The sequence below is a fragment of the Rhinolophus ferrumequinum genome, chromosome 17 (assembly GCF_004115265.2).
Source record: "Rhinolophus ferrumequinum isolate MPI-CBG mRhiFer1 chromosome 17, mRhiFer1_v1.p, whole genome shotgun sequence".
Classification (NCBI taxonomy): Eukaryota; Metazoa; Chordata; class Mammalia; order Chiroptera; family Rhinolophidae; genus Rhinolophus; species Rhinolophus ferrumequinum.
In genome coordinates this window covers 7,467,811-7,494,366 of record NC_046300.1, presented here as the reverse complement: position 1 = coordinate 7,494,366, position 26,556 = coordinate 7,467,811, and the positions used below count along the sequence as shown (strand labels likewise).

The following is a 26,556-nucleotide window of genomic DNA, read 5'->3' as shown; positions in this document are numbered from 1 at the left end:
GCCCCAGGTCCCTGAGCCAGATCTTGACTTATTGCGGAGGTTCCCTGCGGGATGAGGAGGGGAAACCCCCAAGTGGGCAGGATGCCTGGGGGCGCGACTAGTGATCCAAGCCGTAGCTCTCTGTGGAGGATACCCGGGTCCATGAGGCCTGTCATGCCTCTGAAGACGCCACTCTCAGGCTTTTCCCCCGAGATCGGGCATGTCTCTGAGACCCAAGGTGCCCAAAGCCTCTCTTCCACTCTGGACACCCAGAACTGAAATGAGTCTGAGGTTCCCCTCCTCCACACATAGCACAGCCCAACAATCTTGCCCCAAGGTTTCAGCCAGAGCGGAGCCGTGGAAGAACGCGACATCGCTGCTGCCTGCACCAAGTCTGAGAGGCTGGTAGGGGTCAGAGCTATCAATAGTCTGAAGGGTTAGCAAGGACAAAGTTCCTAGGGTTGGTTTGACCCCTGGCCAGGGCAAATGCCAGGGTAAAGCTGCAGCCCTGAAGACTCAGGACGTTGCTGCCTTAAAGGAGGGGCTTCCCTTGGGACCTTACTCCCTGCACCTGTGCTCATACTTCAGGCCCCAATCACAAGGTGATAGGCCAGAATTCAGAGGGAAAGAGATGGGAACCTGGTCCAAATCTCCGATGAAATAGGCTAAAAATAGCTGGATATTCTTGGGGGTGGAGGTGGGGAGGGGGGTAAGACAGTGCTCAGATTTCTCCCAAAGGTCAGCTTGATTTGAATCATTCATAGCCGCCCTCTGATCCCACCAAACAGAAAGAGGCAATAACCATTTTCTATAGAAGTTTATTCCCAAAACAGAGCGCGGCTTCACGGAACAATTTACACAGACAGGAAAGGGGGCCATGGGGCTAGAGGGGGTGACCCCCAGAGAGGGGCATCTACAGAACCTAGGACATAGCAAGGACAACCCTCTCTCCCCAACAGTGGACCCCTCAACCCTTCAAAGGCTGGGGGTCACTCTGGGTAAGGAGAGCTGCGGTCCTGGCTGGCAGGATTTGGCACCAGTCAGTAATGTAGAACTTTTAATCTCCTTGGAAACTGCCTCCCAAAAGTATGCATAGGGGAGGGGGTGTCTGCACACACTCCCCCCCAGCAATCCTACACCACCACTGTTCCCAGTGGTCAGAGGATGCCTTCTGGGTCTGCTGTTCAGCAGGGGACTCAGGGCTGACCTTTGGCCTGGGAGAGCTAGGGGTTAGAAACCCCTCCATATGGCCAGGCCCAGGGTCCTCACAGGTGGGTCCTCCAAGCCCCTCTCCCACTGTCTCTACTTTTCACTTGTAAACAAAGGGAAAAAAAATTCTCAACTGTAAACAAAGTATAGAAATTCAAAGTTTTAAGGTGTAAACAAAGTTTTAAAATGTTTTAAATCTGGACCTGTAAACAAAGTAACAATAAAAATCCCCAGTTTTAGACATCAGACAAAGTAATAAAAGAGTTTTGTGAACAGGTCGTAACAGTCGTTTTTCCCTTTAGAAGAGAATAAAGGAGAGGTGGAACTGCGTCTCTTCCTGCAGCCCAGGTGCCTAGGGCCAGGGAGGTTCCTGTAAACTTGGGAGGCAGTGGCACCTACATTCTGTGTCTCCAAATCCCTTGTTTCTGCTCCCTTTGCTTTCCCTCCTACCTCACTCTTCAGAATAAATTCTAGCAGGGGGCAGTGTCAGGGAATCAAATGGCACCACAGACAACTTTTGCGCACAGCCGGGGCTGGGGCTGAATCAAGACCCCTGGGCCCACCCTCTGCAGGGAATGTCTGATTAGAGGCCTGAGCCTCTCCCGATGGGAGGAAGGGAAGCCTTGCTCTGTAAACATGACATCTGCTGCTCCACGAGCACCCACAGCATCAGTCCTAGGTCATAAGGCAGTAAGTGGCAAGGACTCCACATAATAAACATCCACGTCCATGGGGAGGGGCAGCACGAGTGAGCCCATGAGGAGGTCAGAGGACCCCTCTTTCCAAGACCAACCCCCAGTCCCAGAAGTTTGGCCCTTGGGGCATCCAAGAAAAAGCAAAGATCAGTTCTGTACTTTGGGTTCCGACAATATTCAGATCAACCTGGGGCGGGGGCGGGGAGGGTGCATTTGCCTGAATCTACCCCAGTAAGATGAGAGAAAAGAGATATGATTTGCCAGGGACCCAAATAGGGCCAAACTCTGCACCTCTTTCCCTCTGTCCCCCTCCCTCTCCCAGCCCAGTCTCAGAACCCCAGGTGACAGAAAAGCTGAAAAATAACATAAGCATATCTCTCTGGTTACAAAGGTACAAAAACGTATAAAAGTCCTCCCTTCAGTTCCCTTGCCCTGCACACCTGTTCCACACATGCTCACACGCTCACGGATGAGCATGGACAGTCAGCACTGCGGCAACAGGGGCAAGATCAGCCCGACTTCTGGAGTTTCTTCTGTTGGCCCAAATCCTCCATCACTCTCGGCTGTTCCTCGGCTTGTCCGTCTCTCCCTCAGGAGTGACCTTCACTTCTGGGAACTCTGCAGAGTTGAATGAGGACAGCAAAGGCTGTTGCTGAGAGGGCTCTGAGTCAGGTAGATCTGGACTCCCACCACCCACCTTCCCCTGCCCCATCACCTTTGCCTCTCAGTCCCTAGCCCTCTTACGTCCATTTTGGGGTTCTCCAATCCCTTCGCCCATTCTGGGCCCCCCAGACCCATCAGCAAGGCCCCTTGGCAGGCCACCAATGTCTTTTCTCTAAGCACTTAGCAAGCATCTACTATGTATAGACATTACATTAGGCACCCTACAGATTCTGTCTCAAAAATCCCTGTATCTCAGACATATCTTGCAGATGAAGAAACTGAAGCTCAGAGAGTCAAGTGTGACTCCAGAGCCTGAACCCTTGCTCAGTGCCCCCAGCTTCTCCCCGCCTCCTGCCCGCCCCCCACCCCCAATAGCCAGACACCCAGGCTAGGCTGCAAGAGGATCCAGGTGGTTGGTGCTCACAGCTCCTTCTTACTCTCACCCCTCCATCCTTCCAGAGCCCTGGGCACCAGGCCCCCAAATCCTTTGCCTCTCTCCTTCCTTTCTCTTCCCCCAACTCTGCTCAGATTCTGTTGGTCCCCCTCCTCACAAAGCCCTCTCACTCTACAGACCTCCACAGAGCCTGACCTAGCTATTCCTCCTCCTTAAAACTAAGCTCTCCCTTTGGCTTCCAAGATCTGGCAACTCTTGGTTCCTCCCCACGCCCTCTCTGACTCCTGTGTATCCACCTGCTTCCTGGGAATGTGTGCTATCCCCTACCCCACAGATGCCTGACAGAGGTCCCCACTCACTTCCTGTGTGCCCAACCCCACAGTGCCCAGAGGCAGGAGGAACTTAATATTGACTGAATAAATGAATGGTCTACCATCAAAGTTAGCTCTTCAGCCTGGAATATAAGACACCCATATCCTGGCACTCCTTCTGACCCCTTCTAACCCCACACTTACCCGGTAAACACAGCCTCCTGAGCAGGCTCCTCCTCTCCTCCCTGCCCCTCTGCTTGGTTCCTGCCCTCCCCCCTCCACTAGCTTAAGTCCTTTTGGAAGGTACCATCTTTCCTCCTTAGCCCAGGAGGGACGGGGGAGGGTGGCTGGGCCCAATCATACAGGCAGCAAGCCCATGTTCATCACAGTCCCACTTCCTACCAGATTTCTGCCCTCAGCCTGTGGCCGCCTTGCTGTGCTGAGCCTGGAGGAGGCCACACTGTCTGCCAACCCACACCATTCTGTGGCAGAACACAGGGCAGCGTGCACAGCAGGCTGCCCTGAGCTGATGAGGATGTGAGCAGGTGGCTGGACCCTGCTTACTCTGAGTCTGGAGACAGCTCCGAGATGCTGTGGGATGTGGCTGAGCGTGGTGTGGAGGGGCCAAGGGCAGAGGCTGTGGCAGAAGGCGTGGCAGTGGTGTGAGGGCCGGAGGGCGTGCTTGAGGACTGCACAGAGGAGAGAGCCGAGGAGTTGAAGGAGGCAAGGATAGAGGAGAGAATGTCCAGCTGCTCTGTGGAGGGGCCATGGCTAGGACCACTGGCTGGGTCCTCCCGAACTCTAAGCAGCTGTGGGGGTGGCCCAAGGCCTTCTCGTGAGGGGTGCCGGCTAGGCACGTGGTCCAGCTGCTCCCCTGAGTTCGATCTCCTGGACAGAGAGTCCAGGGGCCGGGATGGCAAGAGGGGGTCCCTTGAGAGTTGCCGCTGAGGAGACAGGGGCAGAGGTGGGGGCTGTGAGTCGAGGTCCCGGACACTGTGGGGTAGGGGGAGTGTGCTTAACCACTCGCAGGGAGCCCCTAGGTCCAGCGCATCTCGTGACCTAAAGCGGCCGGCCAAGGTGCCAGGGTAGTCCCTGGGTGGCTGCCTCCGTGGTAGGGTGCTGCCCCGATCCCTGGGCTCCAGGCGGCCTGGCACAGCATCCAGGCGTTCCTGGGAACCTGGCCGACTCAGGGGACGCAGAATAGGGGCAGGGGCCTCCTCCAGTCGCTCACGGCTCAGTTGCCGCCGGAGAAGCAGGTCCAGCTGTTCACGGGAGGAGTAGCGGCTAGCTGGCTGTGAAAGGCTGCCTGTGCCCCCTCCAGCATAGATGCGACCATAGGAGGCAGCTGGCACAGCACGGTGACCCAAGGTGGCTGCACGACACCAGGACAACTCAGGGGCGCCTCGGGTCTGTGGCACCAGTGGGCATTGCAATCGATTCTTCAGGATGCCTGTGAGGGAACAAATGGGGGACAGGTGTATAGGGGGTGGGCAGGAACCCCCTGGGTCTAGGAACACAGCAGCCCTAGGATCCCTGTGTCACAGGACTGGGGGCAGAAACCCCTGGAGGAGGGTCAGAGGCAGCTCCTGGGAATTCCAGAGAGGCGACAGGATGGGACAATAATCTCCTCGGTCAGGACAGGGCAGTCCCCATGTACATGGGTAGGGGCAAACCTGCCCCGGAGGTCAGAGGGAGGGGCAGTCCCCGGGGTCCCTGTGAAACAGGAGTGAGGACAGAAACCCCTCGAGTTGGGGCAGAGACAACCTCTTAGGGTTCTTGTAAAGCAAGGTAGGGGGCGGAAACCATCCAGATTAGAGCAGGAGTTCTGAGATGGGGGTACAGCACCTCCTAGGGTCCCCACAAAGCAGACTGGGATTGGGGGCGGAGGAGGGATCCCCTGGGTTGGGGCAGGAGTGGTCCCTGGGGTTTCTGTGATGCAGACCAGGGGCAGGCAATTCCCAGGGCAGGATGGGGCCGTCCCCGGGGACCGTGAAGGGTAGAGGAGCAGAAACCCCCCAGATCCAAGCAAGAGGAGCTCTCAGGATCCCTGTGAAGCAATTTGGGATTAGGAGGATGAAATCCCTGGGTTAGGGCATGAGTGATCCTTGGGGTCCCTGAAGTATCGGCCAAGGTCAGGGATCACACCTTTCCGCTGGCGCTGGGCCCGGCCCAGGGAGGTTTCGTCGCCACTGGTCAGGGCCAGGTCCGGCTGGTTGTTGTTGGCGGCATCCTTGCTGGTGTCCAGCCCCAGGCGCCTTTCGGAGCCCCAGGTCTGTAGAGCACAGGGAGCAGCCTCATATTCCCCCAGGGCTGGCCAGTAGGACAGGAGGTCATTGCCATCCACATCTGTGGAGCCAGGGCAGGTTACAGGAGCCTCTGGGTTGACCCCAGTGACTCATGACCCCTGTTACCCAGATTCAGTGACCCGACCCAAATAACTCCTGAAACCCTGGTGGTTCTCACTGAGCATAGGTCGGAACAGATCAATGGAACCATGCAGGGAGGGGTTACTGATAACCCTCACTCCCTACTGGAGGTGGACAGAGACTGGGGGTGGGGGAGCCTGACGGCTGAGAGCAGAACCCCAACCCTCAGGGAAGACCAGAGGCCGGAGGGGTGACACGTCATCCTACAACATCCCTGACCTTGCACTTTTGTTGCCCGGGCTGTTCCTGGGTCTCCAGCCAGGAGAACACAGCTGGGAGGCTGGAGGGCAAAAGGGGTGTGGGGGCCCAATAATGACCCAGGTTCCCAGTAGGTTGGTCCCAGGAATCCTCAGGGGATAGCAGGGTCCCTGGGTCACACCCAAATGGAATATGGAGAGTCCTTTGGTCATCTATGGGGTCACCTTTGGGGTGGGTGAGGAGCCTCTCACTCTGGGCTGCCCGGCGGAGTGGCCGCTGGAAACGCCCCCGTGTGCGGCCATTGTCCTCGCTTTCTGATGATGGGATGGACAGACTTCTCTCCTCCTCCAAGGACAGGTCGCTGTCAGAGTCGGAGTCTGCTCCTGGAGGCAGGAAGGTCAGGAGGAGGAAGGCCTAGCAGTGGCTTGGAGAGGGGAGGGACTTGGGGACTCTTGAGGGTGGCTGCCGAGAGGGGGCTGGGGACCTGGGGAGAGCTTGGAGTGGGGGTAGAAACAGAAGGGCTGGGTGGGGTTGGGTGCCTCCTGGGGCAATAACCTGGGGGGAGCCCGCCTCATTGCAGTCAGCCGCTGCTCCTAATTCGGGGCAGAAGAAAGGGGAATTGGGGGGAGATCCTCTGCCTCCCTCCTCCCTGACCCAGGCCCCCACCTCCACCAGCATCTCGATGGAACATGGCCACATCCAGGTCAGTGGGGCCAGCGTGAGCCTGGAGACTATGGTCAGTGTGGTCAGCAGTCGAGCCATGTCGAACCAGGACATTGTCCCTGGAAATGCAGGAGCCCCCCCACCCCATCAAAGAGGCATGTAATGGGGTGCTTTGGAGGCTGGGATTTCTGTGCGTGCATGTGGAATGGCTCTGAAGCATTCCAGGAGGCGTCTGGGGCAGAGGCAGCAACAGATGGCCGACATGGGGCCTGATAACACCCACCCCTGGTAAAGTGGGGCTGCCTGAGCTGTGCGTCCCCAGCACGATGAGACCCCCTGCTCACCTGAGGCAGCCACGGCCCCGCTGGCTGTCTTGGTCCTGGGTCCGGCCGGAGCGGGCACTGCTCACCGAGGACACGGTGGAGGCGCCCAGAGTGATGCGGATGAGGCCGCTCTCCTCGAAGAGCGCGGTGTTGTTGTAAGCCCCAGGCCCCTGAGGGTGGGGGCCGGAGTGTGAGCCAGCCCTGGGGAAGCCTCACACAGGGCCTCCCGGGGCCTCCACCCTGACTCCCCAGCCCTGAGAGCCCCTCACCGTCCCAGGTGCTGCTCTGGCCTCCTCGGGTGCTGCCTTCCTGCCCAAACAGGCTGGTGTCCAGGCGGCCCGGGCATCGGCATTCAGGACACAGAAGAGCAGCAGCACTGCCAGGCCCTGCAGGTGAGCAAGGGTCAATGAGAGATCAGAAATGAGTCAGAGAAGGTCAGAGAAGGGCCAGGGGGTCAGCAAGGCAGTGAGAAGTCAGAGTGGCACAAGTGACTAGAGTCAGCGAAGCTCAGTCTGGAATCAGCACCCAGCCTGGCGTCAGGCGTCCAGCAGGAGTAAGTCCCAGGCCAAAGCCCTGCCCAGGGCTGGAACCCCCTGCTGAAACCCCATCGGGTCCAAGGTGAGGGACGGACGCCAGCGTTACCTGGAGCCCACAAAGTCCGGCATGGAGGTAGTGGAAGGCCAGGATGCTGTGGTTGACCGCCAGGAGGCCGAAGAGCCACGAGGCACTGACCAGTAGAAGGAGCAGAAAGGAGCTTCGAAGGGTCCTACCGTGGGCACATGGAAGGGCACAGGAGGACACGCGAGAGTCACACAGCGCTCATGCAGGGGACACGGAAGGAAAGGAATTTACACAGGAACATGGAGATCTCAGGACGACACTAGGGGAGATGGCAGGTCAGAGAAAGAACCAGGTACTCAGAGAGCCATGAGGGGACATGGGGAAAACACAGGAAGCGGGGGCATGTGAGAAAACATGGAAGATAGGTGGGAACACGTGGGAAGACACAGGGAAGAGGCATATGTGGGGCCACAGTATGGCCAGGGCACCAGAGAGGGAACCGCAGGCCATGGCAGGTGTGACTTCCTCCCACTACCCAGTATCTGGCACCCAGCCTGCACCAGAGATGCTCTGGAGACCCCAGTCGCGACCCAGGAGGGGTGAGAGCCTCCCATGTACCCCATCCCGCCAACTCACAGCGCAGAGTTCTTCTTGGCCTCCCTCTGCCCAGTGGAGCAGGATGTGCGGGCAGCAAGGAGAAACAGGGTCCCGTTCATCTGGACCCATGGCCAGACATGTGGAGCAGGGGGCAGGGAAGAGAGAGAAAGAGATGGTGAGAGACAGACAGAGACCAACACTCACCGAGAGTGAGGCAGAACCAGAGAAACTCACACACACACTAGAGATAAGGAACGAAAAGAGACACAGCAACTTAGAATCATAGAAAAAGTCAGAGATAGGAAGCCAGAGAGACACTGAGAGGTGGAGAGACAGAAGAGAAGAGAGATACAGGGAGGCAGAGGCAGGGAGAGGCAGCCATGTGATCCCATGTCTCCATCTCCACGCTAGCTGACTGGGGAACAGGGGAGAGGCTGAGCCCAGGAAGCTTGCGGATTGCCGCCTGGAACACCTCAGCTGACAGCACCACACCTGCTGCAGGGTCCCCTTCCACCTCCCAGGGGAACACACAGGTGGTACCAAGGGCAGGGTACTCACCACAATCACAAGGACCACAGGGCCTGCAAAACTCCAGATGAGGGGTTCATGGACCGAGATCCAACAGAAGTCGGGGTTCCCATAGCCCTCTGGATCCAGGCCCACAGCAAGGCCTGGCAGGGGAGAAAGGGCAGGATGGAAGGGGTGTGTTCCAGAGCAGCTGAGCTCTCAGGATGGAGAGAAGCTGAGGCTGAGAGCAGGCCTCTCCCGGAGCAGAGGGCATGGGGGTGCTGAGGTTGGGGTCATGATCAGGACTGGGGGCGGGGGCAGGGGTCAGGCCATGTGATGGATGGAGATCAGGGGTCACAGAGGGGATGGGCCAGTGAGCAGGGCCCTCACCTAGCAGCACAGCAGGGACGCCCCAACCTAGGGCATGGTAGAAGCGCATGGCGCCACGATCCACGTTGCGGGGCTCAACCTGCATGCGGTAGAGATGCAGCCCCTGCACGAGGAGCCAGGCGAAGGTGCCAAGGAAGAAGTAGTGCAGGAGGATGGCGACCGCGGTGCACAGCAGCTGAAGGCAGGGCAGAGGGTGTCAGGACCTCTCCCGCCTCTCCCGCCTCAGATCCCCACAGGCATCTGCTCCCTACCTCTGACCCCTAAACCACAGCGCCTTACCTCAGGATCCTGCCCCAAACCCTGGCCCCACCTGGAGCACCCCTGACCTCTGACCCCAGGCCTTCTTGCGCCAGCTGAGGTTATCAGGATGCCGGTCCCCTGACCCTGACCCTGCACCTGGTTTTGGGTCCTGTGGATCCCCAGCAGGAAGAGGAGCTCTGCCACGCCCAGCGCGGTGGCCACGTTGGCATGGATCCCACGCATGTTGGACTTGAGGCTGCGCAGGCTCAGCAGGATGACCGCAGTCAGCAGCAGCGCGGCCACAGACACGGCCACAACCACGTGGGTGAACACAGCCAGCAGCTCCAGGTCGCCCTCTAGCCGCTATGGGAACAGGATGGTGGCTGGTGTTGGGCACCCCTGCCCTTAGACCCTCCCACTTCCTCGGGATCCTGAACACAGCCCCACCTCACGGGGGGAGGCATCCATGAGGACCCCAAAGGTCCCTGTCCGGCTGCAGCGACACCGTGCGTGGGACCCATTCCTGTGCACCAGCTCGCAGTCCCGTGCTGTCCACATGCCATGCTGGTCCGTCCTGCAGCCACAGGGCAGTTAGACCTCCCACCCGCTCTGAGGAGGGCCCCATCGCCAGGCAGGGGTTTGTGAGAGGCGGTGGCAAGGGCTGAGGGGATCTGAGTTGGGGAGCAGCATTCCTCATGGGTCTGGGTGCACAGGGGCTGGGCCTCCCAGGGGCTAACAGGGGACTAAGGGTTTCCAGAGTGGAGGTCCTCACGGGCCAGGTGGCTCCCACTGCACGCAGATGGCCTTGCTCCGATTCGCCGTCTGCAGCAGGCGGAATTCGAGGCTGATCGGGGACTCCAGGACACCCCGTAGGAAGTTGCGTCCATGGAACACAGCCACGCTGACCACCGGGGAGTTCATAACAGGGTTCTGGGGGAGCCTGAGGAGACACCCCACCTGGGCTCGGACACTGCGACCTCCCTGACCTCCATCTGCCTGCTTTACTGTCTTCATGCCACTTGCCGTGGCCAAGCCACGGTCTGGGATGTTCCCGAGTGGATGCTATTTCTGAGAACCCCTTCAGCTCTGCTGGGCTGCTTCAAAAGCAGGGGTCTATGGCCTAGCTAGGGCGTCATGGTTCTGTAGGAATGGCAGGTTCTCTCAGCCAAGGGGTTTCAGACCCACTGCCCACACTGGGGCTTGAGGCCTGAGCAGCTCCACACTATTTGCCTCAAACTGCCCTCCCTGCCACCCCCGTCTGACTGACCTCCATCGCCGGCCTGTTTCTGCCTGTCTGTCAGCCAGTTTGCCTGTCTGCCCGGCGCCTACATCTCCTGTATGTGACTGCCCCATCACGGCTCAGGGTCTGTCTGCCACTCTGCACAATTCCACAGAACACATTTGCCGTGGAAGTCAGCCGGCCGGCGTGGACAAGGCTCCTTGGAGCTGTGCATAGGACCATCTGTGTGCCCGTGAACCTGCTCATCTGCCCTCCAAAACCAGGGTGCTAGGCTGGGTGCTAAGCTTGCAGGCAGCGCAGGGTGAGGGGCCTAGGAGTAACTCCACTGTGTACCTGGCGCCCCGGCGCTCAGCCTGGAACTGGGCAGGGAGCAGCCCTCCCAAGGTACGGTAAACTAGGAGGATGATGATGGAGATCCCAGGCTCAGGCTCGGGCTCCGGAGGAGCTGGTGGGGGGGTCACCTTGGAGGTGGTGGAGTTTTCCATGTTGCTCCTGATTGTGGGCAGAGCTGCCAGGGGAGGGGGAGGAGCCACTGTCAGTGACCTCCAACCCCGAGCACCCACAAACCCAACTCTGAACCCAACCCTTCAGTTCCAGAACTGGGGGACAGGACGAGCAGGAGCCCATGAAGGGACCATGGGCTCCCAGGACTAGATCCCAACTATCAGGCCTGGGAGAGGTCATCTGTGGTGAGAGAGTGGTGTGGCCAGGTGTGGGGGGAGAGTTGACGTGAGAAGAGTCTCTCACAGGGTCTGACACGGGAGAGGTCTGGCAAGGGGAGAAATGCAGGAGGGCGACCTGATATCTGGCTTGGTGGTGGGGGCGGGGCTAGGAAACAGAACCTGGCCCAGGGGTCACCAAGGGCTCTCACCTTCAGGTGGGGACTGCCGTGGGGACTGGGAAGGCAGCAGCACGTGGGTATGAGGATCCCAAGCATCCTGGCCTCGGAAGAGGTTGCTGTGATAACGAGGGTAGCGACGGGTCCCCCGGGTCGGACTGGGATGCTCCATGCGGTCAATGCTGAGCACTGGCCGGAAGAGGGGTGAGACCATGAAGGATCTCCTCCCTGTGCTGAGGGTCCCACTCCCTCCTACCCCATCCCATACCCGAGTCCCACACCCCATAGCCTCCTTGCTACCAGCACAGAGCCTGCCCTGCAAAGCGCTGAGGGTGGCAACCCAGCCTCCTGCCATTAAGGTTGACATCGGTAGCCCCCAGCTCCTCAGAACTCCAGGTCTTTGTCCTTTCACAGCCCGCTGCCCTCCCCCTCCCCCTGACAACCCCCCTACCCACTTACTGATGTTGGGCGTCACCAGCCCCACGGGATTCAGGTATGTGAGTTCCATATTCCTTGCAAGCGTGGCCGCATACTCCTCCAGACGCTGCACCAGCCCTGCACTGCCAGGGGAGGCGCCGGGGGCTCGCTGCCCCAGTGCTGCCCACAAGTCCCCGGTCTCTGGAGCAAGCAGTGCAGAGCCGGCCCACAGCAGATTCTGGGAGGAGGGAGGGGAAAGTGGGCTCAGCCAGGTGAGGATGTGTGCGGGGACCGGGCAGGCCTGAGGGGTTTGGTCAGGTGCTCAGAGGGGCCCCAGCTGGCAAGGGGGTGGGAGAGGACGAGGGAAGAGGGAGAGCCCAAAGCCTTCACTTCCCTGGGGCCTACAGGGGCCTGAATGGGGGAGCCAGGGCTCAGAGTCCAGGGCCAGGGGGTCAGGAACACAGGGTCCAGCCCCACCTCATTGAAGTGGGCATCCTGTGTGGCTGTCAGCCCAAAGCCCTGCTGGTGGCTCTCAAAGGCCAACAGGTGGGCCAGCAGGCGGGCAGTGACTCGAACATCTTGGCTAAAGTAGTGGTCAGTATGGCCGGTCACCTCCCGCAGCCTCTGAGCCAGCTTCTTGGCCTCCACGGTATCCAGTGCCGTCTTGTTCAGCTCTAGGCCATCCAGCTGCCAGGACAAAGATGTGGGTGGTCACTGTGGTCCTTTAGGCCTTTCTCAAAAGCCTCACAGGAAGGGTTAGGCCAGGTTAAAGGGCAACCAGGAAAAGCCCAGGTCAAGGGCTGGGGCGTGATGTCTGGGGCCTACCACAGGCCTGGGGAAGTTGAGGCCAGGGCTGGGGCCGGGGCCAGGCAGCTCTTGAGTGCAGGGCATGGTCTGGGCAGTCTCACCAGCAGATTGAGTTCTCGAAAGGCAGGGGAGGTACAGTTGAAGAGGTCGGGCTCCAGCCAACCCTGGTCCTCATCGCAGAGCCGCACAGCAGCACCTGGAGCAGGCAAGCCCTGGTCAGACCTGGGGCCTGTGAGAAGGGGACCACAGCACCTTCTCCCATCCCAGGAGGAGTTCTGAGGCAGAGACCAGAGGACTAGGCATCTGTGGCTGGACCGCTGGAGGGGCAGCCCCCACCTCCAGTCCAGGCAGGCTCCAGCTGCTTGTCAGTCAGTTCCCGAAGGGTCTGCAGACCACACCCACTACAAAGGTGTACACAAGGGCAGAGCTGTGCATACACCTGCGCTTGCACATGTGCGCACGCGCGCGCACACACACATACAAAGGCCAGGAGAGGTTCACGGACATGTGGCCCAGGGTAAATGCACACACACTCACACACACCAATGCTCATATCTGCACACACATAGGTGCATGGATCAGGACAAACATACAGACACAATGCTCTCTCATACACATACACACAGACATGCTGACACAGACCAGGTTCTCCAGGAGTATTTTGTGACCAAAGCGTGGGGGCGGGGGGAAGTTATCACACAAGTTTTAACTGCCCCAGTGATGACTCTCCTGCCGGTTCTCCATTGACTGTGGGATTGGGATGGGGTTTGCGTAAGAATTGACCTGGGCGTGTAGCCATTAGCCAAGAGGGTCCCTACCTTAAACACAGAACCCCCTCCCCTCAAAACAGACTCACAGACGTGTGTGCAGGCACAGAAAGACACACACACGAGCATGCATACACAGACAATCTATCCAGCCACTGCAGGGGACCTCAGGCAACGGGGAGGGCTCAGCGGGGACCTCAGGCAGTGGGGAGGAGTCTGTAGGGTCCACAAACGGTGTGTGTGTGGGGTCTTTCTTGACCTCAGACAGTAGGGAGAGGCCTGCAGGGACCTCAGGAACTGACGAGGTGTCTGCAAGGACCTTAGGAAGTGGGGAGGGATCTTCAGGGTCCTCAGACAGTGGGGAGGGGTCTCTGAGGAACTTAGGCATCACAAAGGCCCCTGGGGTCGGTCCTCAGACAGCAGGAAGGGGCGTCCAGGGACTTCAAGCAGTTGGGAATAGCTTTTAGAAACCTCAGGCAGTGGGAGGGGTCTGCAGGGACCAGGCAGCAGGAGGGATTTGCAAAAGCTCTGGCAGTGGGAGGGGGCAGCGCACCTCAGCAAACACGTACCCCTTACCTGTACCCCGCAATCCTGCCCAGAAGCCAAGAGAAACAGACGGAGGCTCAGTGAGGTGTGTGGGGGGACCCAGAGCCCCTAGGAGGTAGTGATGGGCCCACATGGACCCCTTCCCCACTCCCACCTCTTTGCAGGAACAAGGCCACCCAACTCAGGAAAAGAGGTGGCTCCAGCACAGGACAGGCCCACCCCTACCCTCAGCTACGTGCCTGCCCCCCAGGTACTCACCCAGGGCCCCCCGAGGACAGGGTACTGAGGCCAGGATGCCAAATTTGGTCTGGGGCCACCACACGCCAGACCTCAGGGACTTGGGGCAGGCAGCATAGAGCACTAGGGAGAAAGGAGGTGCTCAGACAAAGGGCCAGGGGCTGGGACAAGTGACAGTCACACCCACTGTCCCGCCACCACCCAACCCAGGCCCACTGGCCACCATTCCCCTGCTGGCCTCACGGGAGCTGGCCTGTCAGGTTCTGTGACAGGTCATCAAAGCACTTGGGGCAAATGTGGGGATCCCCTGGGTGTCAGCGTCTCCTCAGCGAAGCCTCCCACAGTTCCTACCCAAAGAGCTAAGAATGCCATGAAACTTGGCGGCAGGCGGCAGGCCAGAGCTAGTCTCCTATGTGTGGAGCTGGGTGGAGCCTGCTCACCTCGGCAGCCACTGGCTGTCACCTCTGCAAAAGGACTGTCACAGCTGTTACACTGGCGGCCAAGGGCTCCTGGGCGACAGGAACACTGCCCGCTGTGGGGGGCACATGAACGCGAGGTGGAGCCCACAGGGTAGCAGTCACACGGGAGGCATGAGTCGCTGCCCCGCGGTCGGTAGTGGAACTCCTGTTTGAGAATGGGTCAGGGGCCTGAGGTGAGAGGTCAGAGCTTGGGAATGAGAGCAATCAAGGAAAGGTCAAGAGAGCGCTCCTCACAGGCCAGGAGGAAGACGGGGCCTCCAATAAAACTTCAGGGAGGGGTTAGATGGCAAGGACAAGAGATGGCAGTTAGGTCTAAGGACAGGGGTAGGAGGTCAAGGCCTGACGCGGGGGCAGAGGTCAGCAAGCCAGATAAGAATCGCAATCCACGGCTAGGGCAGAGTTCAAAGGTCGGGGTCAGAGGCCAGGCGCACCTTGCAGTGACACTGCCCATTTGTCTTGTTGCAGTTGGGGTCAAAGCCCTTATGAACATCGCAGTTGCAGGGGCCACAGGTTGGGCTTCCCCACCAGCCCCGCGGGCACTGCTGGTCCATCCTGGGGGTGGACAGGCAGGTGAGGTGCCTCCATTGATACCTCAGTGACCCCCACTACTTCCCACCAGGTCTTCCCATCATCTCAGCCTCCAACCCCTTACCTGTGCTCACAGTGGTGCCCGAAATAGCCACCTGCACAGTCACAGGTATAGCCATGGGGGGCTTCTGGGAGGTGCCGGCATGACCCCTGGTTCTGACAAGGGTTCAAGAGGCAGGCGTCCACGCAGCCTGGGCCATAGTAACCTGCAGGTTAGGTCAGAGCTCAGGACACTGGCCACAGAGCATGAGAGAGAACAGGTACCTGTCCTTCTCAGTCCCCTCCTCTAGGCTTTCCAGGTGCCCTGGTCTTTACCACGAGCCCCAGGTTTCCACCCAGATCACACCACCCCCCCAATCCCCACCTGGCCAGCATTTGCAGGAAAAGGTCTGCCAGAGGTCTCGGCAGTCAGCATGGGGTGGGCAGGGCCCGGATGCACAGGCGTTGGTCATGACACAGCCAGGTTCCACGTTCACTCGCTGGCTGGGGGGAAGCAGGGCCGGGGACCCCGAAGGCGTGGAGCCGAGCCATACCCCCTATGGACACAGCCAGCCAGGGATGAGACCCATGTCAAAGCATCTCAGCCCCAAGCTCTACAGAGCCAGCCACCTAGTCTGATGATTCCTGACATGCAGTCTCCCAAAAAACACCAGACCCTGACCCCAATATCCCCAATTCAGTCCCCCCATGGGATCCCTAATTGTACTGTCCCTGACACATCACCTCTAAGGACCCTTGATAATCTGAGCTAGACTCTCACCTTCAACAGCACAGAAAGGCTTGACATGTCTCTGATGGCTCTGGGTCCCCACCCCACGCCACCCCCACGCCATCTCTCACGTGAACAGCTTTTCAGGTCCCAAGGCCCCCTGATCTCTGACCACTCACAATGCCCCATATCATGTTCCCATGCTGACTCCCACCTGAACACAGCCAACCAGACCCTGAGGAATCTTCTCTTCACCGCTGGGGGGCAGGCCTCCCACATGCAGTCGCTTTACTTTCAGGCCCTGCAGCTCACTCCCTACCGCCATGGTGTCCTGGGGGAAAGGGACAGTCAGCATTGGGGGTGAGGGTGGGGGGCTGACGGAACCCTACCCTAGCCCAGAGTCAGTCCTGGCCTGTCCTAGCCCTGCATGACCATACTTTATCCCTCTGTACCAAGGGAATGGTTGGGAGTGAGCTGCTCCCGAAGACGGAGGGCCTGCGAGAGCATGGGAGATGGATGACAGGAAGGTTTCAGTCGTGACCTGGCCTCAGACAGGTGCTGAAATCCCATGATTCTGAGCCAGGGAGATCGGGACAGCGACCAGAAGGGGTTTCCAGGAGTTAGGCAAAGTGATGGCTGCAACAGTACCTCAAGACCAGGCCAGAAATTTGGGTAGCCTCCCTGACATGAGGAGAGCTTGGCAATGGCCCAGCCTGGCTGGCAGGGTAGGAGGAGGTGGGAGACTATCAGACTATGGGCAGGGGAGGGAGTTGAGAGGGGCTGGACTAGAGATGGGATCAAATGAGGTGGTCTGATTGGAAGACAAAATGGACTACCCCAGGGTCAGAGGTCAGACCTGGAAGAGGCTAAAGTCCAGTGAGACCATGAGCACATGGTGGCCCCGCCGGCCACCTGGCTCCTCTTGCAACTCCAGCCGCAGATCATGCCACCGGCCATCACTGACAGTCACCTGGTCCAGGAGGAGGTGGGCAGCATGGCCAGAGCCCCTGGTCACCGTCACAGACAGCAACCCCCGATCCAGCTGTGGGTAGAGAGGCACAGGCCTGGGGTCAGAGCCCCAAGTTAGGCTGGAGCTGAGTCAGGAGGTGAAATCAGGGGGCTCAGAGGTCAAGAATATCAGAATAGCAGGAACAAGACTATATCTGGCACATAGGGCACTGTGCCCAGGGACACTATGTTGCTGAGAGTGAGGTTAGAGGGTAGAGGTCAGGACCAGAGGTCGTGGATTGGTGCATCTAGCACAAGAGAGTTATCGGTGCTCTGCATACATCGTGGTGGGAAAAGGATCAAGGGTCCTTTTCAGGGTCCAGAGCAAGGTCCGTTATGGTCATACACCTGGCAGAGAAATATGCTGTGTGATCAAGCCTGAACTCACAGTAATGTTGCCAGTGGCGTTATCAATTGAGACCTGAGGGTCTAAGAAGGGACAGGAGGACAGACACACCTGACAGAGGAGCGTGTTGTGTGTCCCAGCCTGCACTTGCATCAGGACCCCCTGCGTCGCCCGTGTCCGAAATGCCAGCCCCAGGTACCATGGCACAGACACGGCCATGTCATTTCCAAAGTCCCATCTCAGTGTGCCGTTGCCACGGAAATGGTGAGGATGGGCCATGGCTGAGGGGATAAAAGGAGCAGGGTCACAGGCCCCACCTCAGGAACAGAAGTCACCCTGCAGGCCCCTCCTGCCCCATGTGGCCCACTCACTGAGCCGACAGTCTTTGCCACCAAAGCCCACAGGGCAGTCGCAGCTGAAGCCGCCCCAGCGCTCTGAGCAGAAGCCACTGTTCTTGCACGGGTTTGAGTCGCAAAAGTGCAGCTTGGCCTGGCAGCCTGGGAGAGAAAGGCACATGGAGGATATGAGACATGGGGTGGGGCACAAGTGCTGGACAGAACATAGAGGTTCAGAGGGGCCGAAAGTGGCCATGATCTCAGTCCTGTGTTTTCTCAGGGGCCCTAAAGGCTGGACTGTGATGAGGGGTGAAGTCAGATTTGTAGTCACGCCATGTAGTCACCCACCCCTCCCTATGATACGGACAGAGCCTACCTGCCATAGTGCCATTGTTTGCAACAAAGGCCGCCATGTCCATTCGGCGGCCGTCAATGTGCAGGTCCCGCATGCAACCGATGAAATCCTTGTGGGACACGGGGAAGTTTTCGGGGAGGTTGGGGACACCCCCCAGGAGCAGAGGGCCCGTCAGGTCCAGGGACCTGGGGGACAGAGGTCCTAGTCATTGGTGGAACTGGGGCCAGGGTAGGATTGCTCTTGGGGGCCATAGGAAGGCAGGACTCAGAGGGTAAGGTGATTCAGGAGGGAGGGTAAGGCCAGGTTGGGGGAGCAGCTGGGGCTTTACTTTAGCTGGAGATGCAAAGGAGAGCTCATGGTGGGCAGATGGTCTGGGGAAAGGTAGAAGAGCTGGGGTTGAGAGAGAGGATGAAAGAGTGAGGCATGTCGACGCCTGGGGTAGGGGATGAAGAAGTGAAGGTGAAGTGGGGTTTCAGGGTCCTAAGTGGGGAGAGGAAAATCTGGTGGTTTGGGGAAGGATGGGGAGTTTGGCAGGCTGGAGTGAGAAGTGGGGTATGTGAAGGGGTGGGGTGGGGAGGGCAGGGGATCAGGGGCTGGGGGGGCCTCACTTCTTGGAGCTCGTTTGGATGCCAGCAGCCGCACAGGAGTAGTTGCCAATCTCAGCACCAAACTGAAGAGCCACGGCCACGTCACAGTCATCCACGCTCAGCACAGCCACCTTGTCCTTGGAGGGGCCCTGAGCACCCCCCAGGGCATCTGTCCGGGGCTAGAGACCCAGGCACACCACTCAACGGGACCCCCAGGGTGACCACTGAGGGGCAGAACCTGGCATCCCAGTTCCCCCCATACTCCCAGGCCAAGGATGGTGCCCACCTTGTTGTAGTATCTCAGATGCACTGTGTGCCACTGCCCGTCACTCAGGCCCCCTGGAACTGTGGGACTGACCACTGTGTTGGACTCACCTGTTGGGGGGATGTATGCGGAGGGTTGTCTGGAGCTGTTAAGTCGCCTCTCCCAGTCATGTAGGCACAGATAGGCCCAGGGTGACCCTGGCTGCATCAGATCACTCCCCCCTACTGGGACCCACACTGGCTGGACCAGAGTGCCTTTGGACAGACAGGAGAAGCACACCCCCGCGGAGAATGGCCATGGGATCAGGTCCTCACTGATGTCTGGCATGGAGGTGTGTGTTCAGGTGTGCAGTGAGGCAAACCCAAGGGAACCCAGGGCTTACACCCATCCCCGTCTCACCCACACACGTACCCACTCAACCACACACAGCCCCATGGCACTCACCTGTGGAATATGTGAGTCGCACTTGCCCTGCCACGAGCTCCAGGGCCAGGAAGTCATGCTTCTCATTCAGGCGCCCATTGTAGAAGAGTAGCCCACTTGGCTGGACAGTTGCGAACCTGGGTGGGGTGGTCAGGGTGCGTCACAAGCTGGACACCTCACACCCACCATCCCTGCAACAAGAAGTTTCCAGGGGCGCCCACCCTGGCTGGGATAATAGAGGAAGTGATGAGAGAGGGGGCACGGGGGGCAGGGGGGAGGCAAATGCAGTGAAGTTCTGAGACTTCTGGCAGGGCATCAGGGATGGGGCGGTGTCCTGTGGGACGTCAGGATGGGACAGTCAGGAATCGGAGTCCGGGTCATGTAAGTAGTAGGGAGGGCGTGGAGGTGCGCAGAGACACGGGGCGGACAACTACGAGAGGGACACCTACGAGAGGGACAGCGTGAGGTGGAAGCGCTGCCGCAGGCCACGAAACATGACGAAGGAACTCGGCGGGAAGGAGCGTGCTGCCACCTCGCAGCGCGGGCCCTCGAAGGCGCCGCCTGTCGGGCACTGGCAGCGGAAGCCGCCATCCGGCGCATCGGCACAGGTGCCCCCATTGCGGCAGACGCCAGGTACACAGCGTCCGGCCTCCGTGTCCAGCTCGCAGTCTTCTCCTAGGGTCAGACCGAGGTCAGAGGTTGTCACAACCACAGGTGCCCTGCCCCTCCCCTGGTCCCGCCCAGACCACTACCGCAGACCCTCAAGCCCCGCCCTGCCCACGGCCACGCCTCCTTCACAGCCTCAGCCCCACATAAGGCCTGTAAGTCCTTCGCGGCCCTAGGCTGTCTCTGGGCCAGGATCTACGATTTCTGGTCTCACCGTGCCCAACCTGAACCCAGTTGGCTCAAGTGATGGCCCGTCCTCACTTACATTGAGGTTCCGCCCTCATGCTCTGCCTGAGGTTCCCCCAGCTCCTGCCAGACAGGTCCCCAGCCCCGCGCCCTGCTCACCTGTGAAGCGCGGGCGGCAGACGCAGGTGTAGCCGCCCTCGCGCCTTGCGCAGGCGCCGCCGTTGCGGCATGGGTTGGAGTAGCAGAGGTCGAGCTCTGTCTCGCAGAAGTCTCCGGTGAAGCCCAGCGGGCAGCGGCAGCGCAGGCCTGCGATGGGCTGGATGGGTCGGAAGAGCGTGGAGGCTGAGGCCAGGAAGGGCGCAGAGGAGTCAAAACGCAGCACTGACACGCACTTCATGTAGTTCTCACAGGGTTCCCGCAGGCACACGTTGTCGTCGAAGGGCAGCACATCCAGAAGTGAGCGGGCGGCAAGCGCTGCACGGCGCACGTACAGCTGCTCCTGCAGCTCCTCGGAGCTGAACCAGGGACCCGCAGCGCCAGCCCCGGCCCCGCGCGGCGCCAGCGCTGAGAAGCTCACATTGAGCACGGTGCCCCCCACGTCCGTGTCGTTCTGGATGTTGAAGATGAAGACATCCTCAGCAGGGGTGGCAAGTACCGCAGCCACGCCTTCCAAAAAGTGGCCCAACAGGGGGGATAGGAAGCGCTCCTGCCACATGTTCTCCAAGCGCACGGTCAAGCTGTTGGCCAGCAACTCCTCCGTGATGATGACCACACGCAGCACACACTGTGCCGTCACACTGTGCAACCCATCTGCGAGCAGGGTAGAGGCAGTGGTCAATCTGGGATCAGCAGCTGCCCTCCCTGGGGCACAAGAGGTCTGGGACCAGTGACTGTCCAGTCCTCCAGCACCTAAGTCAGCAATCTGACCCTGCCAGGACACAAGGGGGTCTGGGACTTGTTACCACCAGCTCCTCCAGGGTCTGTAGGGGGCTCACCCAAGCCCGTGTAGTGGGAGGCCATAAACTGTTAACAAGTTGCTGCTTCCCCTCTCCTCCCTCCAACACAAGGAGGTGCCTGAGCCAGGGATCAACCAACCCTTCCCCGCACCCCCACACACAGTGCCCATGGGTCAACAAGCCACTCCTCCAACACGACACAAGAAGGGCCCTAAGTGGTCATTAATCCATCCTTCCCCAAGTTATCATGGTCAGCAGGCCACTCCCACTCAGGACACAGAGGAATCAGGGCCACTGACCACCCATCCTCCTGCATTGCAGAACCCGCGAAACATCCCCTCCAAAAAACCAAGAGGTGTCTATACAGGGATCACCCTTCCCGTATCTCTGGTCAGCAAACTACTTTCCCATGGTACTGGAAGGGGCCCTGGCCTTGGGACCACTCAACCCCACTCCCTGGGTTGGCAAGATCCCTCTCTCAAGAAGGGTCTTGCACCCTGACTTCCTCCACCTTCAGCATTCTTGGGTCAGTAAGCTGCCCATCCCCCCAGACAGACCTGGATCCTGCGATTTGAGTGGCCACCCTCAGAAATGAGGACGAGGTGCTTCTATGCCTTGTCCCCAGAACCTAGCACACATTGGGTCATCAATGAAGGTTGGTTGTTGAGTGAACTGAAGGCTAAATGGAGGCTGTGCTTCTTTGGTGGTGCCAGGAATCCATGCTCCAGAATTGGGGAATGGACACTAGTAAAGCCTGTCTGCCAACTTCTGTAGCCTTCAGTAGACAGGATTGCAGGAGCCTCTCCCACCTGTACCCTCCTATTAGGGAGGGCTTTGTGCAAGCCTGGGGTTGTGGTGGCAGGAAAGAGGCAGGTAGGCCTCTGGACATTTCCCCAAAGGGCAGGGCCTCTGTCAGTCCCTTGGATAGTAGCCAGATCAGTGCGGGCCACTCTCTGCCTGAAGCCACCTGAGTAAGCGGCTGTTCCTGACCATTAAACTATTGGCTTCCCTCTCCTGCACAGATGGGGTGAGGATCAAACTGGACCCAAAGTAACCCATCATCTGAACAGAGGTGTGGTGTGGGCTGACTGGCCTATGCTGGCTTTCCCTGCAACCTCCAGAGAATTACCGCAGGACCTCCAGCCTTTCAGAGGGAGAGGGGCTACCAGATAGTTCGTACAGTCTTTATGGGGTTTGCTGAATGCCCTAGACTCTTTGGGGTTCTGTAGAGACTTCCCAAGAATCTAAGCAGGGACTATGTGAACCTAACCTAATGGATTCTTGGAAGGCTTGGAAATCCCTCTTTGGTTTGAGGTGCCCTGTGGGAGCCCCGGAGGCCCTGACAGATTGAGGTCACTGGGCTACTTTCCTGCCCCCACCTCTCACCTGTGACAGTCACCAACATGGAGGCCACGAGTGGGCGGTTGTTGTCTAGCTTGCGGCTGAGTCGAAGCTCCCCGCTGGTCTGGTTGACCACCAACAGCTGCAGCTCATTGCCCCGCTCAAAGGAGTAGAAGAGGTGGTCGGAGACATCGGGGTCGTAAGCTGGGATGCGCCCAATGATGCCCGAGGGGAAGGTGTCTGAGCGGTTAGATACATAGTTATTGAAGAGGATCTGGAAGTTGTTGAGCACAGGGCTATTGTCATTCTGGTCAACCAGGCGGATGTGCACAGTGGCCCGACTCACCAGAGGGGCGGACGTGGCCTGCACTACAATCACGTATTCCTGGCGAGCCTCATAGTCCAGATCAATGAGTGCTGTCAACTCTCCAGAGAAGATGTCCATTTGGAATAGCTCGGGGATGTTCCCCTCCACAATCTGGTACATTATATGGGCATTGGGCCCTTCATCGGGGTCCACTGCAGTGATCTGGGCCACCACTGAACCCACAATGCTGTTCTCCTTCACTCGTACCTCAAACTCCTCAGCTGGGAAGACAGGTGCATTGTCGTTCACATCCTGCACCGTCACCTGGATGCTGACTGGAGTCCGCAGTGGGGGCATACCTCGGTCCACGGCATAGGCAGTAAGTTCATACACGGGCACGGCCTCCCGATCCAGCCGCCTCACTGTGCGGACAATGCCCGAGGTGGGTTCAATGGTAAAATCTCCATCCCCATCTTCCCCATTCTGGAAAGTGTACTGGACCCGGCCATTGGCGTGAGCATCCCGGTCCGTGGCTGAGATCTGCAGAACACTGGTGAAAGGGGGGGCGTCCTCAGAAACCAAGCCCGTGTAGTGGGAGGCCACAAACTGTGGCGCGTTGTCATTCACATCATTGACCATCACCTCCACGTAAGTGGTGTCTGCCTTCTGCGGGATGCCATTGTCTCGAGCTGTAATAGCCAGCGTGTAGGTCACCTGATCCTCATAGTCCAGCGGGGCCTGGAGTGTAATGGCCCCCGAGTCTGCATCAATGCGGAACTGGGGCAGGTTGTCCTCCAGTAGATAGGTGATACGAGCATTCTCACCCACGTCATCGTCAGAGGCACTGATGACCACCACGGTGCTGCCCACTGGCCGATCCTCATTCACACTCACAGAATAGTGGGCACTTTGGAAGACAGGCCGGTGAGTGTTGGCGTCTGTGATGTTGATGTGCACATAGCAATGATCGTGAAGGGCACGGTCAGATGCAGTTAGCACCAGCTTGAAGTAGCGTTCCTGCTTATAATCCAGTGGAAGAGCCAGTGTCACCAGACCTACACCACCCTGGGTGCTGATGGCAAAGCGATTCCGAGTGTTGCCGCCTGTGATCTGGTAGCTGATGGCACTGTTGGCATCACGGTCTACAGCGGTCACGCTGACCACACTGGTGCCCACAGCTGCATCCTCATTCAGCCGTAGGTGGTATTCCTTCATCATGAACTCAGGCCGATTGTCATTAACATCCAGCACAGTCACTGTGACGCTGGCTGAGGCTGAGAGTGGGGGTAAGCCATGGTCTCGGGCTTCCACACCAAAGAAGTAATGCTCCACAGACTCACGGTCCAGGGGACCACTCACAGAGACCCAGCCAGTGGCACTGTTTATCACAAAGGGCGTATCAGGTGCCACACCAGTAAGGGAGTACTCCAGTCTGGCATTCTCCCCATGGTCTGCATCCACTGCCTGAATGTGGATGACTGAGTGGCCCAGGGGTGCGTTTTCCAGGACAGAGACCTGGAAGGGCGTGCTGACAAAGATAGGAGTATGGTCATTGATGTCCACCACCTGGATGCTGGCCAGGCCGGTGTTGTTGGACAGTGGGGGCCGGCCTGCATCCTGCGCCCGGATGCGCAAGGCGTACTCTCGTTCTGCCTCAAAGTCCAGAGGTGCCACCACCTGGATCTCGCCCGTGAGGCTGTCGATGGCAAAGTGGCCGCGGCTATTGCCGCTGATGATGTTGTAGTGCACCAATCCGTTGGCGTCCTTGTCTCGGTCGGTGGCCGTGACGCGTAGCACCACCGTATGGGGGCGCACATCCTCGCGCACCTGAGCCACGTAGCGCTTCTCGCTGAACTGAGGCGCGTTGTCGTTTTCATCCAGCACGGTTATGTGCACACGCACGGTGGCAGAGCGCGGCCCGGGCTCTTGGCCCTGGTCGCTGGCTTCCACCACCAGCTCATAACTTTCCATGTGCTCTCGGTCCACGCGACCGCTGGTGCTGATGAGGCCTGAGCGCGGATCAATCTCGAAGGCGGCGGCAGCTGCGGCACGCGCAGCTGGCGGCCCCACGAAGCGGTAACGCAGGTTGGCATTGGGGGGCGCGTCGCCGTCTGTGGCACGCAACTGTAGGATGGGGTAGCCCTCCTCCACGTTCTCACGGAGCGTCTCCCGGTACTGCACCTGCTCAAACACCGGCGAGTGGTCGTTGCGGTCGGCCACTGTAACTGCCACCATGGTGGTGGCCGAAAGGCGCGGCGAGCCGTGGTCCTGCGCCGTCACGCGCAGGTAGTGGCGCTCTATGTTCTCGCGGTCCAGAGCCGCCTCCGTGCGGATGAGGCCGCTCTGCGGGTCGATGCTGAACAGCTCCAGCGAGCGGCTGTTCATGAGCGCAGCGAGCGTGTATATTAGGCGTCCGGCCTCGCCGGCGTCCGGGTCCTGCGCTGCTACACGTAGCACCGCGGTGCCGGCCGCCTCGTTCTCGGGCACTAGCGCCTGGTAGTTGTACTGCGGAAACTGCGGGTGGCGGTTCGCGGCCCGACGGGGGCGGACCCGGCTGGCTGTGGGTATTCTCCAGGCTCCTGGCCCCGCCGGGACCCCCGGGGGGCGCGGCCCGGCGAGCTGCGGAAGGAGGCGGCGGCGGAAGAGACGGCGGGAGCGCATGCGCTTGGGCGTCGGCTCGGGAGCTGTCCGATAATCGCGCGGTGCTGAACCAGATGCTGGAGCTGTCCTCTCCGTGCGCGGTGCTGAATCCAGCCCGGGGCCAGATCCCGCAGCTCCCGGAAGACAGTCAGCCCGGGAAACTGTCCTCTCGGCTCGGGATGTCGTGGTTTTCTCACTCTGACCCCTGTGCCCGAGCGCCCACAATTCCCCGCAGCAGCGTGTGGTTCCCACTTTTTTGGGGAAGCCTCTCTCAGCATTCTTTTGGGAGGACACCGGCTTAAAACCACGGGGCCGAACCAGAAGGTCTGAAGGGAAGGGCGAGCTATTCTCTGGGCCCTGGACCTCTGGGGACAGAGCCTCTGGAGACAAACTATCTCTTCGTAAGGGTCCTGTCCGCCCGCAAGAGGAGACCTCTGGGCGCCAACATAACAGAGACCCTGGGCCCTGTTCTCTCTCTCGCCCTCGGCTGCCTAATGCCTGGACCCCGTATTCCGCCCCCAGCCCTGCGTCCGGCTGCTCAGGGAACCCACGACCACTCTGGGCGCTTTGCCTTCCCCCTCGAAGCCCCACGAAGATAGGCTCCCTGACTCCCAGGCCAGGCTCTCCATCCTCTCGGGCCCCGGGTGGCTCGGGACAAAGAGCTAAGGCTTCGCCGCCGATCCGCGCCCCTGGCCCTGTAGCGGCAGCTACTCCCGGGTCCCAGCCTTGGTCCCCGCCGTCCCCCAGCTCCTCCCGGCTGAGAGGGAACAAAGAGAGGAGAAGGAGCACGAGTAGCGGGGTCGTCGGCCCCCTGAGACCCCACCACGGCAGCTGCCTCGCCATCACCCCCCGCCTCCCCACACGGCCTCCACCGCCCCCCGCCCTGGTCCGGGCCTTGGGCCCGCCCCGCCGCTCGGGCCCTCTCCCAGGCCTCTGCCGCCGCCCCGGTCCCCCGCCTCTCGGCCTGTAGTTCCGCGCCCCCGCCGCCACCCTTTGGGCACCATCTAATCCGCGGCCAGAGCCCCTTTGGCGTGCAGCCCCGGCTTTCGCCTCCCCCACCACAGCATCCCCGACGCTGCTGCTGCCTCCTGTCGCTCCAACATGGCTCCCGGCCGCTGCGATGGTTCGTTCCACCTCCGCCCGAAGCTCCAAATCCGGTGGTACAGCCCGTCGCGCATGGCAGCTCTGACTATCGAAGCTGTTGCCGCCATCTTTATTAAGGGCAAAGCATAGCGCTGCCCACGGTGCTGAACAGGGCGCGGAGGTTCGCGGCTCTTGGATCCACCCTCCCTGTTGGCAGCCACCGCCCTCACCCGCCTCTCCTAGGGCGCTGCCCCAGCTCCGTCTCCCAGCCTTT

General features: G+C 59.7%; 1 protein-coding gene across 3 annotated transcripts; it reads right to left on the bottom strand.

Moving 5' to 3' along the window:
• Nucleotides 1-781: 781 nt before the first annotated feature.
• On the bottom strand, nt 782-26,299 carry CELSR3 (cadherin EGF LAG seven-pass G-type receptor 3). Of its 3 annotated transcripts, none has more exons than XM_033133148.1 (36): nt 22,298-26,299; nt 20,115-20,765; nt 19,553-19,778; nt 19,125-19,240; nt 18,702-18,790; nt 18,437-18,594; nt 17,850-18,013; nt 17,510-17,635; nt 17,250-17,419; nt 16,641-16,826; nt 15,999-16,115; nt 15,440-15,611; nt 15,140-15,281; nt 14,919-15,039; nt 14,449-14,632; nt 14,030-14,131; nt 13,802-13,816; nt 12,560-12,654; nt 12,129-12,338; nt 11,694-11,889; nt 11,268-11,423; nt 10,730-10,904; nt 9,929-10,096; nt 9,604-9,730; nt 9,313-9,519; nt 8,917-9,091; nt 8,578-8,690; nt 8,059-8,138; nt 7,504-7,627; nt 7,131-7,247; nt 6,883-7,031; nt 6,542-6,657; nt 6,100-6,258; nt 5,397-5,597; nt 3,816-4,701; nt 782-2,501 (listed from the first exon to the last, which is right to left on the bottom strand). In XM_033133148.1, exons 1-36 carry the CDS (start codon nt 26,040-26,042, stop codon nt 2,474-2,476), a joined length of 9,966 nt encoding a protein of 3,321 aa, XP_032989039.1. In that variant the 5' UTR covers nt 26,043-26,299; the 3' UTR covers nt 782-2,473. The 3 variants fall into 3 exon arrangements, with proteins under 3 accessions (XP_032989039.1, XP_032989041.1, XP_032989040.1); XM_033133150.1 differs by having other exon boundaries at nt 6,127-6,258; XM_033133149.1 differs by lacking the exon at nt 13,802-13,816.
• Between the last annotated feature and the right edge of the window lie 257 nt (nt 26,300-26,556).